This window comes from Paramormyrops kingsleyae, chromosome 7, assembly GCF_048594095.1.
Source record: "Paramormyrops kingsleyae isolate MSU_618 chromosome 7, PKINGS_0.4, whole genome shotgun sequence".
Lineage (NCBI taxonomy): Eukaryota > Metazoa > Chordata > Actinopteri > Osteoglossiformes > Mormyridae > Paramormyrops > Paramormyrops kingsleyae.
The window spans coordinates 24,086,279-24,100,633 of NC_132803.1; the positions used below are offsets into that span (position 1 = coordinate 24,086,279).

At 52.2% G+C, this 14,355-nt stretch overlaps 1 protein-coding gene across 6 annotated transcripts in view; it reads left to right on the forward strand.

The window, feature by feature from the left end:
• Positions 1-14,355, forward strand: part of rabgap1 (RAB GTPase activating protein 1) — a 60,740-nt gene that overhangs the window by 44,664 nt on the left and 1,721 nt on the right. For all 6 annotated transcript variants that reach the window (XM_023831855.2, XM_023831856.2, XM_023831859.2 and 3 more), the window contains 12 exons: positions 1,219-1,332; positions 2,863-2,937; positions 3,443-3,568; positions 4,501-4,644; positions 5,140-5,181; positions 5,840-5,968; positions 9,364-9,456; positions 10,104-10,214; positions 11,049-11,153; positions 11,430-11,513; positions 13,018-13,089; positions 13,971-14,168. In XM_023831855.2, coding sequence (XP_023687623.2) covers positions 1,219-1,332; positions 2,863-2,937; positions 3,443-3,568; positions 4,501-4,644; positions 5,140-5,181; positions 5,840-5,968; positions 9,364-9,456; positions 10,104-10,214; positions 11,049-11,153; positions 11,430-11,513; positions 13,018-13,089; positions 13,971-14,168 — 1,293 coding nt within the window. The remainder of the gene's footprint in view (positions 1-1,218; positions 1,333-2,862; positions 2,938-3,442; positions 3,569-4,500; positions 4,645-5,139; positions 5,182-5,839; positions 5,969-9,363; positions 9,457-10,103; positions 10,215-11,048; positions 11,154-11,429; positions 11,514-13,017; positions 13,090-13,970; positions 14,169-14,355) is intronic.

A 14,355-nucleotide genomic window follows, 5' to 3' on the forward strand; every position in this document is an offset into this window, starting at 1 on the left:
GCTGTCTGCGTGCGGCTGTCTGTGTGTGGCTGTTTGCGTGCAGCTGCCTCTGGCTGTCTGCGTGTGGCTGTTTTCGTACGGCTGTCTGCGTGCGGCTGTCTGCGTGCAGCTGTCTGCGTGCGGCTGTTTGCGGCTGTGGTGCGTCTGACTGCATGTGGCTGTGATGCGGCTGTCTGTGGCTGTAGTGCGTCTGACTGTGTGCGGCTGTCTGTGGCTGTAGTGCGTCTGACTGTGTGCGGCTGTCTATGGCTGTGGTGCGTCTGACTGCATGTGGCTGTGATGCGGCTGTCTATGGCTGTGGTGCGTCTGACTGCGTGCGGCTGTGTGCGTGTGGCTGTCTACGTGCGGCTGTCTGCGTGCGGCTGTTTGCGTGCGGCTGTCTGCGGCTGTGGTGCGTCTGACTGCATGTGGCTGTGATGCGGCTGTCTGTGGCTGTGGTGCGTCTGACTGCGTGCGGCTGTCTGCATGCAGCTGTGTGTGGCAGGGTTCTGCTGCCTCACCCTCTGCTACCTGGGCAGCAGCAGGGCTCCAGGCTGCCTGTCTGCATTAATTTAAGCCAGCAGACCTCAGGCTGCGGCGCTCTGGGCCCAGTGCAGCCCGGAGCCCTCTACAGGTTTGCTGCTGCCTGCTGATGCGGCTCTGGGGGAGTGTCCAGGGCACTTACTGTTCATTCCCACTCACTGCTTAATAGTTTTTTCAGGCCTGGCAAACACTAAAAAATAAAATAAAGACAGACAGACATCCACAGGTTAGTTAGTGGAACGCGCTCATGGACTTTGTAGTCGTATATGTTTAAGTGGGGGGCAAAAAAACATGCATAGCTGTTTCCCCCCTGGGAATAGTGTAGCTGGGAGTTAAACCAAAAATGTAGTGGTTGAATGTGCTGTAATGCTGGAGCACATTGTATTAATGCTGTTATCACACCGGAGCACATTTCCTGGTTCTTTGCCAGCGGTTAGGACAAGCCTGGCTCATATTTGTATAATTTTACTACAGTTTTGGTTCGTTTTCTGAATAAACTCTCTAAACAAATCCCTTTTGATTTGTTTGCTTTCAGCTTATATAAACATTAAACCCTTTTTTTCCCCAAACAATAATTCACTGCCTCACAGTACTTGCTAATCTTATATATAAACATTCAGAGGCCAGTCTGAAGCCCCCAACTTCAGCGGTGGGACGGGCCCTAACGACTCTCGTGTCTCCCAACGACCTGTTCAGGAATCCCCGCAGGATAGCGCCATCACCAGGGACATCAACCGCACGTTCCCCGCACACGACTACTTCAAAGACACGGGAGGCGACGGCCAGGACTCGCTCTACAAGATCTGCAAGGTGAGACGACTTACTACCCAGCTGTAAATAACGACATATGTTGGGCCGTTTTACTCTAACCCACCGTAAGTGAGGATGTCTTTATGCATTGGGGTTAAGATGGTCCGTCCCAGTTACAGAGATTAGTTATATCTTGTCCAAAGAAAAACGGGCACTTTTCACAGGTCTTACCAGAGAGCATTTTACTTGCATGTTATAAAAAAGTATTTGTACATATACACTTTAAGCACGAAGTAGAATAAAGATGTTGTGTGGAGCAGGATGTTGGTTTGAAGGAGGCCAATATGTCACATGTAATTGTACGCTTTTCCGCGATTTGAATACATATCGAATTTAAACACACCAAAGAGTGCTACCATGTAATCAGATATTTATGCACAGTTGTTATGGCGTCGTAAGTATCGACGGCTTTTTGGGGGCAAAAACGCACGGGTTCCCTTTAATAATTCATGTGTCATTCCAGACTCCAAGCAGGTCCCCCTGCAGGGGAAAATGTCTGTATCGACCGCGTGCCGAACACCACACCTTGATTTATTATCCAGTCTATCTGGGCCGAATCGCTTTCTCATTTAGCGCTCGTTACTTCACTATAAAGTAGGATTCATTATAATGGGTGTGTTTCCTGTAAAAATCCGTGAAGTGGCACGTTGATTGAGGATGTCGGACATATTTCAGAGGAACCGGGAACCCGCCATTTCTCATTCCAGGCTGTAAACACAGAAACAGAGATGAAAGCCTCATTGCTCGCTGGTCAATAGGTTCAGTCTGCAGTTTGGAACACTGGTGGTTTTAGCAAACATTTTAATGGAAAGTGGCATCAGCTGCTTGTGTCAGTTAAGTAAGGTGTCATTTGGATGGGTTCTGCTATGCCACGCCCCCTCCTTATCACGCCCCCTTTGTGCTGCGGCCAGGGTTCTGCTGCAGGATGCCTGTTAATGGGAACCTGACGTGGACATTCTACTCCCTCTGATGTAAATTTTTTTATGTTACGGCTAAAATCATTAAAAGCGATTTTAAAAGGAACAGCATGCAGTGGTTGAATGTGCTGTAATTCATATAATGCTGAACCATTTGAATATGTTGAATCTGAATTAGTGTATGCAGATGACAAGGTGTGAGGAGAGTCTGTATTCTGTAAGCTCACGTTTATACGTGCACTGCCCTCATTTTCGCACGCCGGTTGTTCAGCGTTTTCCTCTGGGCTCTCTGAGCTTTTCTCCTTGAGCAGTTGATGCAGGGACAAAGCCGGAATGAATTTTGGACATGTGGGACGTGCAAACAAACCTAAGCAGGCCCGTTTCCATGCCCGAACTGCAGGCCACACGTATCTGCAAGTCCGGCCTGCATAGTGCTCAAAGCCTTGCTGATATTTGTACTGAAAGGCAGCAGGGAGATTGCGCTCTGCACACTTGGACCCTGTAACAAACTGGGCTTAAGCCCCCACTTAGAAGCCTACCCCCCCCCCCCCCCCACTGGTTAGCCCTGGTTTGGCCGCTCCCATGTCAGGCTGTGCTGGCTTCTCTCCCACAGGCGTACTCCGTGTACGACGAGGAGATCGGCTACTGCCAGGGACAGTCCTTCCTCGCCGCCGTGCTGCTGCTACACGTGAGTCCTCCGCTTCTCCCCGGCACACGACGGGCTCTCATGCGGAGTGATGTCATGCCTCTGAGAGGCATGTCTCCTGGTGCCAATCTCAGGAGCAACACTGGCACCTAGTGGACAATCTGTTTACTGCTTTTCCCTCAGAGCTGATCTGCATCGCTGTGCGCTGTGACCCAGTGTAACATACAGGCACATGTTGTATCATGGGAGACAGTGTGATGATTCTTACGTAAGATTCATATTTATGATTCTTTTAATAGAGAAAAGCAGCACATGATTATCATTACACATGCTAACAAGGCAGGCTGTGTAGGTCCCCCTTAGCTTAGGGTTCGGGTTTAATCAGAATGGCAACCATCAGGGAAGCTGACCCCTGGCTCATACCGTGGGCTGGAATCGGTCGCCGTGCCCCCCCCCCCTGCTCTCACCACGGTGTGGGGTGGGGGTGGGAGCGGGCTTTGCGTCCGACAGACCTGGCAGCTCCTGTCCGTGTTGCTGTTTCACCCAGATGCCTGAGGAACAAGCCTTCAGCGTGCTGGTGAAGATCATGTTTGACTACGGACTCAGGGAGCTCTTCAAGCAGAACTTCGAAGACCTTCACTGCAAGTTTTTCCAGTTGGAGCGACTCATGCAGGTGAGTAGATGCTGGCAGGGGGGCAAGCCACCCTGGAACTCCTGTGTGTGGCATCTGGACACAGTAAGTTACAGTTTTAGGCAGGTGGGGTGAATGTGTGTAGCTGAAGAGAAGATGATTCTGTGGTCATGGAGATGTGGGCCCATCTTCTGTTTATGCGAAGGCGAGAGCCCCACGTCCCCCTTCCATCCTCTGGCAGTGTCCCGCGTCCCCCTTCCATCCTCTGGCAGTGTCCCGCGTCCCCCTTCCATCCTCTGGCAGTGTCTCGCGTCCCCCTTCCATCCTCTGGCAGTGTCCCGCGTCCCCCTTCCATCCTCTCGCAGTGTCCCGCGTCCCCCTTCCATCCTCTCGCAGTGTCCCGCGTCCCCCTTCCATCCTCTCGCAGTGTCCCGCGTCCCCCTTCCATCCTCTCGCAGTGTCGGTCAGCTTACTGATGGCTGACAGTGGTGTTTGTTGTGCTTGCCAGGAGCCAGGGAATGAGACGGGAGGCAGGCAGGTGCTTTCATGCTTTATTCATGAGATGATGGGATTATGGAGGCTTCTGACCCTCAGATCACACACTGTGTTCTGCTCTTTGTCCTGAGCGAGCGCTTAAACTAATAGGCTTTCCTTTAGCAGCAGATTGAATGCCGCTTTCAATTTTAATTTTTAGTGGTTACCTTTAATTCCTTTGGTTATATAATACTGTGTGAGTCTCAGTGATGAATTTGAGCGCCTGTATTACACCCACACAGACTCTGTGTGTGTGTGTGTGTGTGTGTGTGTGTGTGTGTGTGTGTGTGTGTGTGTGTGTGTGGAGTGTTCCTGCCAAGAATACAAAATGTGTATTTTTGTGTCGTAGGAATGTAAATTGCATGTGATGATTGATTGGTAAACGTGTGTGTGGGGGTGGGGGTTTGGATAAACATTTTCTCACATCTCTCCCCCCGCAGGAATACATCCCAGACCTGTACAGCCACTTCCTGAACGTCAGCCTGGAGGCTCACATGTATGCTTCTCAATGGTTCCTCACGCTCTTCACTGCCAAGTTTCCTCTCTACATGGTCTTCCACATTATCGACCTTCTGCTCTGTGAGGTGTGTGAGGGGGGCGGCGTCATACCATGCCTTGGTATGTTTTACATACACTCTGCTTCACCAGGAGACCTTTCCGTCAAGGTTCACACTTTGTGATTACTTTGTAAATGATATACAGCACATATTTTTATTGTGAATGAGTTCAGAAAGGCCGCTCCTACATTACAGCATGTAGATGGGAATACTACCAGTCCTGTAGTCGCTGGTAGGGGGCGCCATGGAATATGCAGTCTGTGAAGGAGCCAGTGCTGTGGTTTACATGCTAATAAAGGCCAGATGGGACGGAGTGTTTTTATTTAGGAGGAAGTGGGCAGATTACAGCTGCGCAGCAGTAGGTGCGTAGACTCTGTGAATGTTTATGGAGTATAAAGGTGCCGTATATGGAGTGTGACTGCAGGGTGATCCTGTCCCACGCCTCACTCTGCCTGCCCTGCTCCTTGCCCCGCTTCATACCCTCCCTGTGGCCCACTGACCTCCTCTCCCTTCTTCCCCCAGGGCATCAGCGTCATCTTCAATGTTGCTCTGGCGCTCCTGAAGGTAAGTCAGTCCGTGTCTGTCCATCCTGGTGAGGGATCCTTTCTCAGGGCTTGGGCTGCTAACGCTAATGGCTCTTTCTCAGGCATCAGAGTGCTAATGCTAACGGCTCTTTCTCAGGGCTCAGAGCGCTAATGCTAACGGCTCTTTCTTGGGGCTCAGAGCGCTAGCGCTATCGGCACTTTCTCGGGGCTCAGAGCGCTAACGCTAACGGCTCTTTCTCAGGGCTCAGAACAGTAATGCTAAGGGCTCTTTCTCGGGCCTCGGAGTGCTAACGTTAAGGGCTCTTTCTCGGCGCTCGGAGCACTAATGCTAAGGGGTAATTTCTCGTGGCTCGGAGCGCTAACGCTAAGGGCTCTTTTTCGGGGCTCGGAGCACTAATGCTAAGGGCTCTTTCTTGGGGCTTGGAGCGCTAACGCTAATGGCTCTTTCTCGGGGCTCGCAATGGCAATGCTAACAGCGCTCAGGCCATAGAAATGCCTTTATTTCCCACTGGACTGTGCAGCTGTGTGGCCACAGAGCCCCGTTGTCACGGCGACGGGCCGTGATGTCAGTGCCATGCCGAGCCCACACAGGCTTTATTTCAGAGAATGCGTGTGGGCCAGCGCCCCACAATTCGGTCAGCCCAGAATCCAGTTTACAGTCCATTCCCTCCCTGCAGACCTCGAAGGATGACCTCCTCCAGACGGACTTCGAGGGGGCGCTGAAGTTCTTTCGGGTCCCCGTCCCAAAGCGGTACCGGTCCGAAGAGAACGCCAAGAAGCTGATGGAGCTGGCCTGCAGCATGAAGGTAATGCCAATGTACATCTTGCAATGCGGCATGTTCACTGCGCATCTCTGTCAGGAGCTCGGCCCTGGTGAACACGGCAAAGCCCGACTGTCCGATATGGAACATCGGGAAAACAGGCTGGAGGTCTGTCAGCCATGTAAAAATAGACTTTATTCCGGAGTTGCAGAGAAGGGATTCCCTTGGCAGAGTATGTCACAGGCACGCACATTGCTGTCTGACATTGCTTGCTCCTTTTTTAAGTTATACTACTGTGGATAAATTTAATTGCCTTAAAAATCTGTGAATATATTCTTTGGAATAATCCAAGCAGGTTGTTTTTCTGGTAGTTAGAAGTGGTTGTTCCCCCGTTTATGCTTGATGCTCTCCGGAGTTGCCAGTAGAGGGCGTAGTCCATCCACAGCCAGATCCCTCCCAACCTCAGGACTGACCTGGCTCGTTCTGCTCCTGCGCAGGTTGGGTACGGCATTCGTGGCACTTTTGTGGGACTAGTCCTCAGGGACGTTCACCGAATGGTCAGCCGGCATCGTCACTTTGCCGGGATTTAAAGCCACAGTCGCCACTGAGGTGGCCCACCGTTGTTACCCGTTGGGCTCTGATGTGGATGCGGTCGTGTGCAGATTTATATGCTGACTCCTGTGTATGATCTGTCCGGTTAGAGCTTTGTCTCTGACACTGAGGATAGTGGCCAGGCGGCCATGTTTGAGAGAGAATGGCAGCTGAAACTGGATCTTTACACCTCTGTCCCCGGAGAATCGGTCTGCTTGCCTGGGCCTGACAGTCAGTTTTAGACAGGGATTAGGGAGATTGCCCGGCCCTCCTGGTGCCCCTGGTGAGTGACACCCCCCCAGCCAGGTGAGAAGGATCAGGCCCGGGAACAAAGAGCTCCCTGACAGCGAGCGGCTGCTGCCCGCTGCTTCCCAGTGCCTCTTCGCTGGTGTCACCCGCTCCCATTTCCCAGCCGGAAGCGAGACGGAAACGGAGCCTGGCAGGGAGAAGGTGGCTCTCTGGATGTGCTCCACGCGACCTAGCTAGCTGCTCCTGCCTGCGCTAGAGGGGAATAAGGGAGGACTGTTGGCGCGTCTGCCAGCTGCTGTGGGCGGGGCTGGTGTCACCGGTGCACACGGCGCGGAGGTGTTAGGGCAAGGCGTTACCTGCGCAGCTGTGAATCAATACATCGTTAGGGTGCGGCTCTGAGTGTCCTGTGTATTATCTCCTGCGTCCGTCATTTGTTTTTCAGCGAGGCTGGTTCTCGGGTGACCACAAACGCAATACATGTTAGCAGCATTGCCGATTTCCCAGTCAAGAGTTTTAAGTGTCTCTGGCGAAATTCAGCAGAAAGGTAAATATTGCTCTTTAGAAGGTGTTTAATCTCTCGGCTGACGGGTGCTTGCTTTGGCAGAGGTTTGCTTTGAAACCCCATTGAAATGCGGCTGACCTTGGTTATAAGGAGTCATGCTTAAATATGCGGCCCTAGATCGAGCCGGAAAGCCTCTCTGTGGCCTGGAACACGGGCCCCCGCTCGGTGTACGGATCTGCACGCTGTTCCCCAGGTAGCCCGGCCTGCTCTGTGCAGAGAGCTGTCTGTGCTCACACCTTGATATGGTGGTGATGTGTAAATGTAAAGCACCCCCCCCTCTGCATTCCAGGCTCGGGGTGCATGTCATCCCATTTTTGCTGCTCTCCTGCTACAGCTGTCAGTGCAGCACTGGGGAACATGACAGATAATGTCGTCCCCCCCCCCCCCCCCCCCCGCCGATCTACTCCAATTTACTCTAATTTACTCTGATACAGCTCCTCTCAGTCCATCTCCATCAACACCCCCTGCGTTCAAGGCTAAGTCTCAAAAACAAACATCTCCTCTAACCCCCCTAATTCAGCTGCAGCCATGGTTTGATACCTTTTATGCTTGTGGGGGGGGGGGGTGGGGTTGACATCAAGTTTGCAGGACTCTGTTTCCCGTGACTGAGGCTGACTTTGTGAGCAAGGTGTCCTCTCACAAGCGACTGTTCCTCATTAGAGGTCTAGCAGCCCAACAGTCCCGGCTCCTGGGGGGGGGGCACGTATTTCAGAAATAAATTCACTTCCCGCTGAGCCCCGGTCCCCATCAGTACATTTATTTCTACTACTCAGGGCGGGGCTTGCCGTCGGTATCCCAGCATGCAGTGCGAGGTCAAAGGCATGGGGCTTTCTTCAGTGTGCTGCAAGGAATGGCTACCCTCCCCCCCCCCCCCAACAAACACACAGACAGCCAATCACAGGCTTGCTGGCTCTCGTATCTCAGATGCCTTTGATTCGGTGGCCCCACGGGAATCAGACTAAAGCCAAAATGCACCGCTGAGGAGGAGCTGAACCGCCGCCGTGTGGCAGCTACCGCGGCTGCCGCCAAGCAGGCCAGACTCTGTGCCGCTCACGGTAAATGAGGGTCATTTACAGTAATAGTTGATTAAAAATAATGTGTCTAAAAAAGCCCCAGCGCTCCACGGTGTGGTTGTTATGCCGTTTAAATCGGCTTCTAAACGTAAAACATGGACCGTAATAGAGGGTGGTGATTTTCACCCCCAACCTTAATATGTGTCATACCTTGGCTAGAATATATGTTTTATTTCTGGCCCATTAATTCGGTAAAATAGCCATTAGCTTAAATGATCACGTTGCCCTGCTGAGTGAAGGACGTGGGTGTCGTCAGGCCAAGCGGGTCGGAGACGAAGGTTCTTTTGATGCCAGACAACTGACCTGGTGATACCACCCCCAGTTCTGGGCCTCACTATGGTGCCCAAGGGCGTAGGTTGTGTTTCTACATCACACCACAATAAAATCAAATCAGCACCGAACCCCCCCCCCCCCAGTCCACACCGAAATCTACGCCCTTGGTGGTGCCCCTTGATTGAGGTGCTTAACGTGACAAATGCGCATATCTAGGAGTGTAATTGCAGAAAACTGGGTTAGAACAAAGACAATGAGAGGAAAGATTTCTGCAACTTGGTGATGGATGGCCTCCCCGAGGTGAAGTCTCTCCCTTAAGCAGCCCGATTGTTGGCTGTCTGGCCTGTCCACACACAACACTCACCGTGACCTCTGTGAGGGTCTCAAAGGGGTTCACAGCTCTGAAACTTTAGAGGTGAAGCACTCTGCTGTTAATTGGTCCTAAGGTGTCCTCTCAGCGAGTTTCTGAGCGAGACTCTTCTTTGCCTAACCCCAGAAAGCTCATCAGAAGGAACAACTGGGCCAAGTCACGACATGGCAGAAATAGGGCAGGGGAACGAGATGAACCCATCTGGGTGAAACCGGTTCCTGTCACGGCTTCACTCTGGCACCTGCTTTTGATCTCCCGCAGCCGTAAGGATACTCCTGGTGTCGTCTTGCTCTCCTGACAGTCGTTCTCCTCCATGCCATAGATTAGCCAAAAGAAGCTGAAGAAGTTTGAGAAGGAGTACTATGCCATGCGGGAGCAGCAGGCCCAGCAGGAGGCGCCCATCGAGAGATACGAGGTACGTGCCGATGACCCCTTTTCCATGGTCACGCCAGGGTCCGGCCCAATCCGCCCTTCCCGGGCATGTCAGTTAGCCTGTTTAGCCAGCAGAGGGCATCCTTCTGTACGAGAAAAACAGGGTCTCCCCATACATTCTGTATTTAAACTGGTCCTGAGAGAATGGCAGGTTTCATACCGGGCCATGAGGATGAGCCTGCTAATGAGGCAAGCCTATCCCGCTGGCGTGTTGGGAAACGTGGGGGTGCAGATGGCGGGTGGGTGTCACCGGGCTGCTCAGACACGCACATCAGTCATGCCGGGCTCCTGTCAGCTCACGTAGCCTCACTGGGACACATGTGTCCTCCCAGAGTTCCGGTGTCCAGTCTGCAGTTTTATATTCGGTTATTTTTAGGCAGCTTGGCGCCCCATCAGGGTGGTCTGTGTGGTCTGGCTAACACCGAAAACCCTGCAGAGTGCATTCGGCATCCAGCGAGTTGGTCAATTTTTAATCAACATCTCAGGCGCGGTTCTCAAAGGCCCTGTCTTTATGAGAACTGTTAAATATTACATCGAGGAATATCTTTCGGCGGCTGCTGCGGGTCCTTTGCCGGGGGGGAGGGGCGTAAACGGGGAATAAGCCGAGTCCACTTGGCTTCTCCTCCTCAGAGGGAGAACCGGCGACTCCAGGAGGCCAACATGCGACTGGAGCAGGAGAACGACGACCTGGCCCACGAACTGGTCAGCAGCAAGATCGCCCTGCGCAAGGACCTGGACAACGTGAGTGTGGACAGCCGCGTCCGCCGCTTCCTGCTTTTTGTTCTGATGACACCTTGAGATGTTTTTTTAGCCGCTGCTAAGACCCGTCTTAAAACACTCTGGTCTACAATAGGCCCTTCTTGAATTCAGCGGGTTACATTGAAGGCTGTAGCCACAGATTTCTACTGATGACATCTGGTCACTGTGTGATGACTTCCTAGTTCAGTCATCTGAGTGATTACACTTGGGACAGAATCAGAACTGGCCACATCATTTTGCTCATCTCTGTCCCCGACGCACCACCTTAAGCGTAACAGTTTGGAAGATGTAGAGGTGTAAGAGGTCAGTGTCTGTCATGCAAGATAAAAAGGCATCAGATATTACGGTAAAGGATGCACCTTCTCAGAGGCCAACAGTGTCGGCCCCCGCCACGGGTTCTGTTTCTGTCTTGTGTTTGGAGTCTGGTTCGCCTGGCTTGGGGCCGGCAGTTTGGGTCTTTTGCCTGCTGTGTTCATGAAACCAGCAGAGCCGGTCCCAGGGAGCAAAGGCTTAGCTAGCTCGGCTTATTTACGTGTGACTGTCACGCTGATAGTTAATCTGTAAGCTGTCTGTGTGCTTCTCCATTCCTAGTCTACCCCGCAGTGCTGTGAGCCAGTGGCTGGCTTGCGTGAGATCCCCATCTCCATGACGAGCCCAGTTCACTCCCTTCTCACATTTGCCTCCTGTCCATCTTGCTCCAATGCGATGAAGATGCACTGCATCTTTCCTCCCAGACCACCTTAACCCGCAGCCCAGTCGCCATTCCCTACAACTGTACTCACCCCCCCCCGTCTCCCCCGGTAACCTATCCGGCAGGCGGAGGAGAAGGCCGACGCCCTCAACAAGGAGCTGCTGATGACCAAGCAGAAGCTGGTTGACTCCGAGGATGAGAAGAGGCGACTAGAGGAGGAATCGGCACAGGTGAGGGGGGGGGGACACGCTGTCCTGTTTGCAGATTCTGCGTCCAATCGGCTTTCGCACTTATTGAGACGACACGGCACTGCCACCGATCCTCTTTTGACTTACTCAAGGGCAAGCATGATAAGTCCTTCTGCAGTCAATAAAACACGACACGCAGTGTGTAGGGTGTAGGGGTCAACTGTGAGGACCAACCGAGGTCATGCAGTTGGAATTGGTCTGCAGGAAAGTGTCGAGGTCAATCCCTCATCTTTCTCTCAAACTTGACTCTGTTTCCAGCTCAAGGAGATGTGCAGACGGGAATTGGACAAGTCGGAGTCGGAGATCAAGAAGAACGGCTCCATCATCGGTGAATACAAGCAGGTCAGACTGGCCGCCAAAGAACCCTTAGCAAATGCACACCCGTAACGGACACAGCAGAAATCAGCCCCCCGGCCCAGTCCCAGTCTCAGTTTCATTTCGCTATTCTGCAACGTACGAGTTTGTACTTCCTCTGCTAGTTTGCAGAAGAGTGATTGACATGTGAGAAGCCTTGAAGCAGGTTATTACCCAAAGCTATCATTTGTATGTTTGCACTATGGCTACATAATTGAAAGGTGTGGGAAGCCAGCGGGAAATGTGGCCTGTATGAGGAAGCTCAACGTATTCATTAGCTTATCGTATGTGACTTGGGATGGGCTGTACACTAACGGAGCCCAGTGTTATGATGTGGCACCCTGTACTCGAAAGAATCTTTCCAGGCACCCATCCATCGTTCAGACTCTCTTCATGGGCAGGGTCTTGCTGAAATATTCTTTTTACAAATACGTTAAAAAACATAATAAGTAATGCCAAATGCCTCTACGGTGAAGTTAAGTGGCGAGCACAGCACTGAAAAATCGGTGTTTGCGTTACGTTGAAAAGCGATTTCTAGCTATTTTTGAGCGACCGCACATTCCTTTCAAGCCAACCCTGCCTACGTCCAAATTAATAAGGCATCCCAGACAAATGATGCTATAAGAGACGCCTCCGCCTATAAGTGAATAATTCTTAAGTCGGATAGCGGGGAAAATGTGCTTCATTAAAGGTGGATTTGGCTTCTCCCCTGTGATCACATTTTAATGGCTGCCGTGGCAGGATGATTTATTGCGGTCGTAGGTAGAGGTCTGCCTTCCCCTCCATGGCATCAAAAGAGCGCTGTACTTTGGCAGCTCAGACGTGCTGGAGTCACAAACAGCCACCAGGTAGGAAAGACAAGATGGCAAGATTTGGGGGAGGTGGGGGGGTTGGGTACAGAGACAACAGTTATCTAAGAGCTGACCTCCCTGCCACTGCCTTCGAAGTGTTTCATTATCTAGTGAAAAATAAAGGTCAGTATTTCTCTGCTCTCTAGGAGTGAGTGAACTTCTAGAACCTTGTGATGATTTTGGCTGGAGTATTAAAGCGATCAAGTCTACCGTTGATAAACGAAACATTATCTCCTCATAAAATCTGCACCTTAATCCATCTTTGACCTTTGTGGACTCAGAGTTAATCCCCCAGTTACTTTCCGGGTTACAGGGACGCTGAGCCGGGAAGCTGCAAACATGCATTCATGAAAGGCTACTTCATTCCATCTGGAAGTTCTTCAGATGGTTCCTTCTCCTTGGAGACTTATCACCCCATAAGACTTTTTTAATAGCACTGGATGATTCCTTCTCACCTGCGTGTTGTAAATAGTGTCATGGGCCAGTGTGTCAAAGCCTGGTATTATCTAGAGCAGGAGAACTTACTCAAATGTCGGTCTGGCAACCATGTTGATGATTTCACCCTTCCATGTCTCATCGCTTTTGGAATGAAGGTCACCTCCTTTTAAAAGCACCCTTCTAATTTCCTCTGTATCCCGCAGATCTGCTCCCAGCTTAGCGAGCGTCTGGAAAAGCAGCAGGCGGCCAATAAGGGGGAGCTGGAGAAGATCCGGGTGAGTCCGCCAGTCTGCAGCCACTGCTGTCACCGCCTGGACACACGGCGATCATCCCCGGTCACACATACATCACTGTGCCCATCGATATCCTCTGCATCCAGTCATGGTCCCTATCGATGGGCCTCCCAGCCCTTCACAACATGAAGATGTATAGGGAGTTTAAGAGCTGGCAGTAAGTGCTTCCTCTGAATGGCTGCTGAGATTTAGGTGCCCCGGGATTGACGCTGATTATCCTATCTGGGAGCTGACGAGGCAGCCATCTTTCTGCCTGAGGGGATCGTCTCTGTGAAGATAGGCTGTCCGTCCATTCGGCTGTTAGTCGGAGCCCAGATGAGAGCTGGATCCACCCACCGGATTCATTCATTCATTGTCTCGCTGATGGCCCACGTCGTGAAGCTGCTCTTCATGTGTGTAGCGATTGTGGGGGGGCGTAAACAATTGTCTCCACAATCTGCCTTCCGTCTGACAGCAAGCAGCTGTGGCGTGTGCCACTCGCAGCACAAATAGTGACAAATAGATGGGGGCAGGAGGAGGTGGAGGAATAATGAGGAGGGGGTCCGGCGGCGGGCAGGGAGGGCCACGGAGCCCAAGATCCATTCCGAGACCCCCCCCCCCATTACAGGTGTAGTAATGGCCAGCATGGCCTCCCCGTAGTGCACACGGTAAACACCTCTGTCTCCATGGTGACAGCCTAAATGCGCCACTGTCCTCCTCATCTCCGTGATGACAGGCAGGATAATGGCGTCCTTGTCACTGTGGTGAAGTAACGACTCCGATTCGGAGTTTAGCCGCACCTGGCACCACATGATGAGTGGCTGCTTGCTCCCACCCCTCCCCCGAGGCTCACGGCCCCCGTCTCCCCCCGTCTGTCCTCGCAGCAAAAGGTGGAGGGCTGTGAGAAGTGCAGCGTGCTCTTCAGTAAGGAGGGCCGTCTGAAGGAGCGCCGTGCCACCAAGGAAGGCAGCGAGGACGACACGGATGAGGAGAAGGAGGCCCTGAAGAACCAGCTGCGCGAAATGGAGCTGGAACTGGCCCAGACTAAGCTGCAGCTGGTGGAAGCCGAGTGCAGGATCCAGGTATTCCCGTCAGGCCCAGCCTCGACCCCTAGGGGGCGACGTGGGTCTTTGTGCTGCCCTCATGATTTCTGCCTACTTTGCGTGTCCACACAGCATTACGCTCCTTAATCCCCAGCCTAGCTCTGCCAGGCTTAATCAAATCAAACAATAACGACGGCTGTCAGATTATGGATTTTGGCTGCTTTAC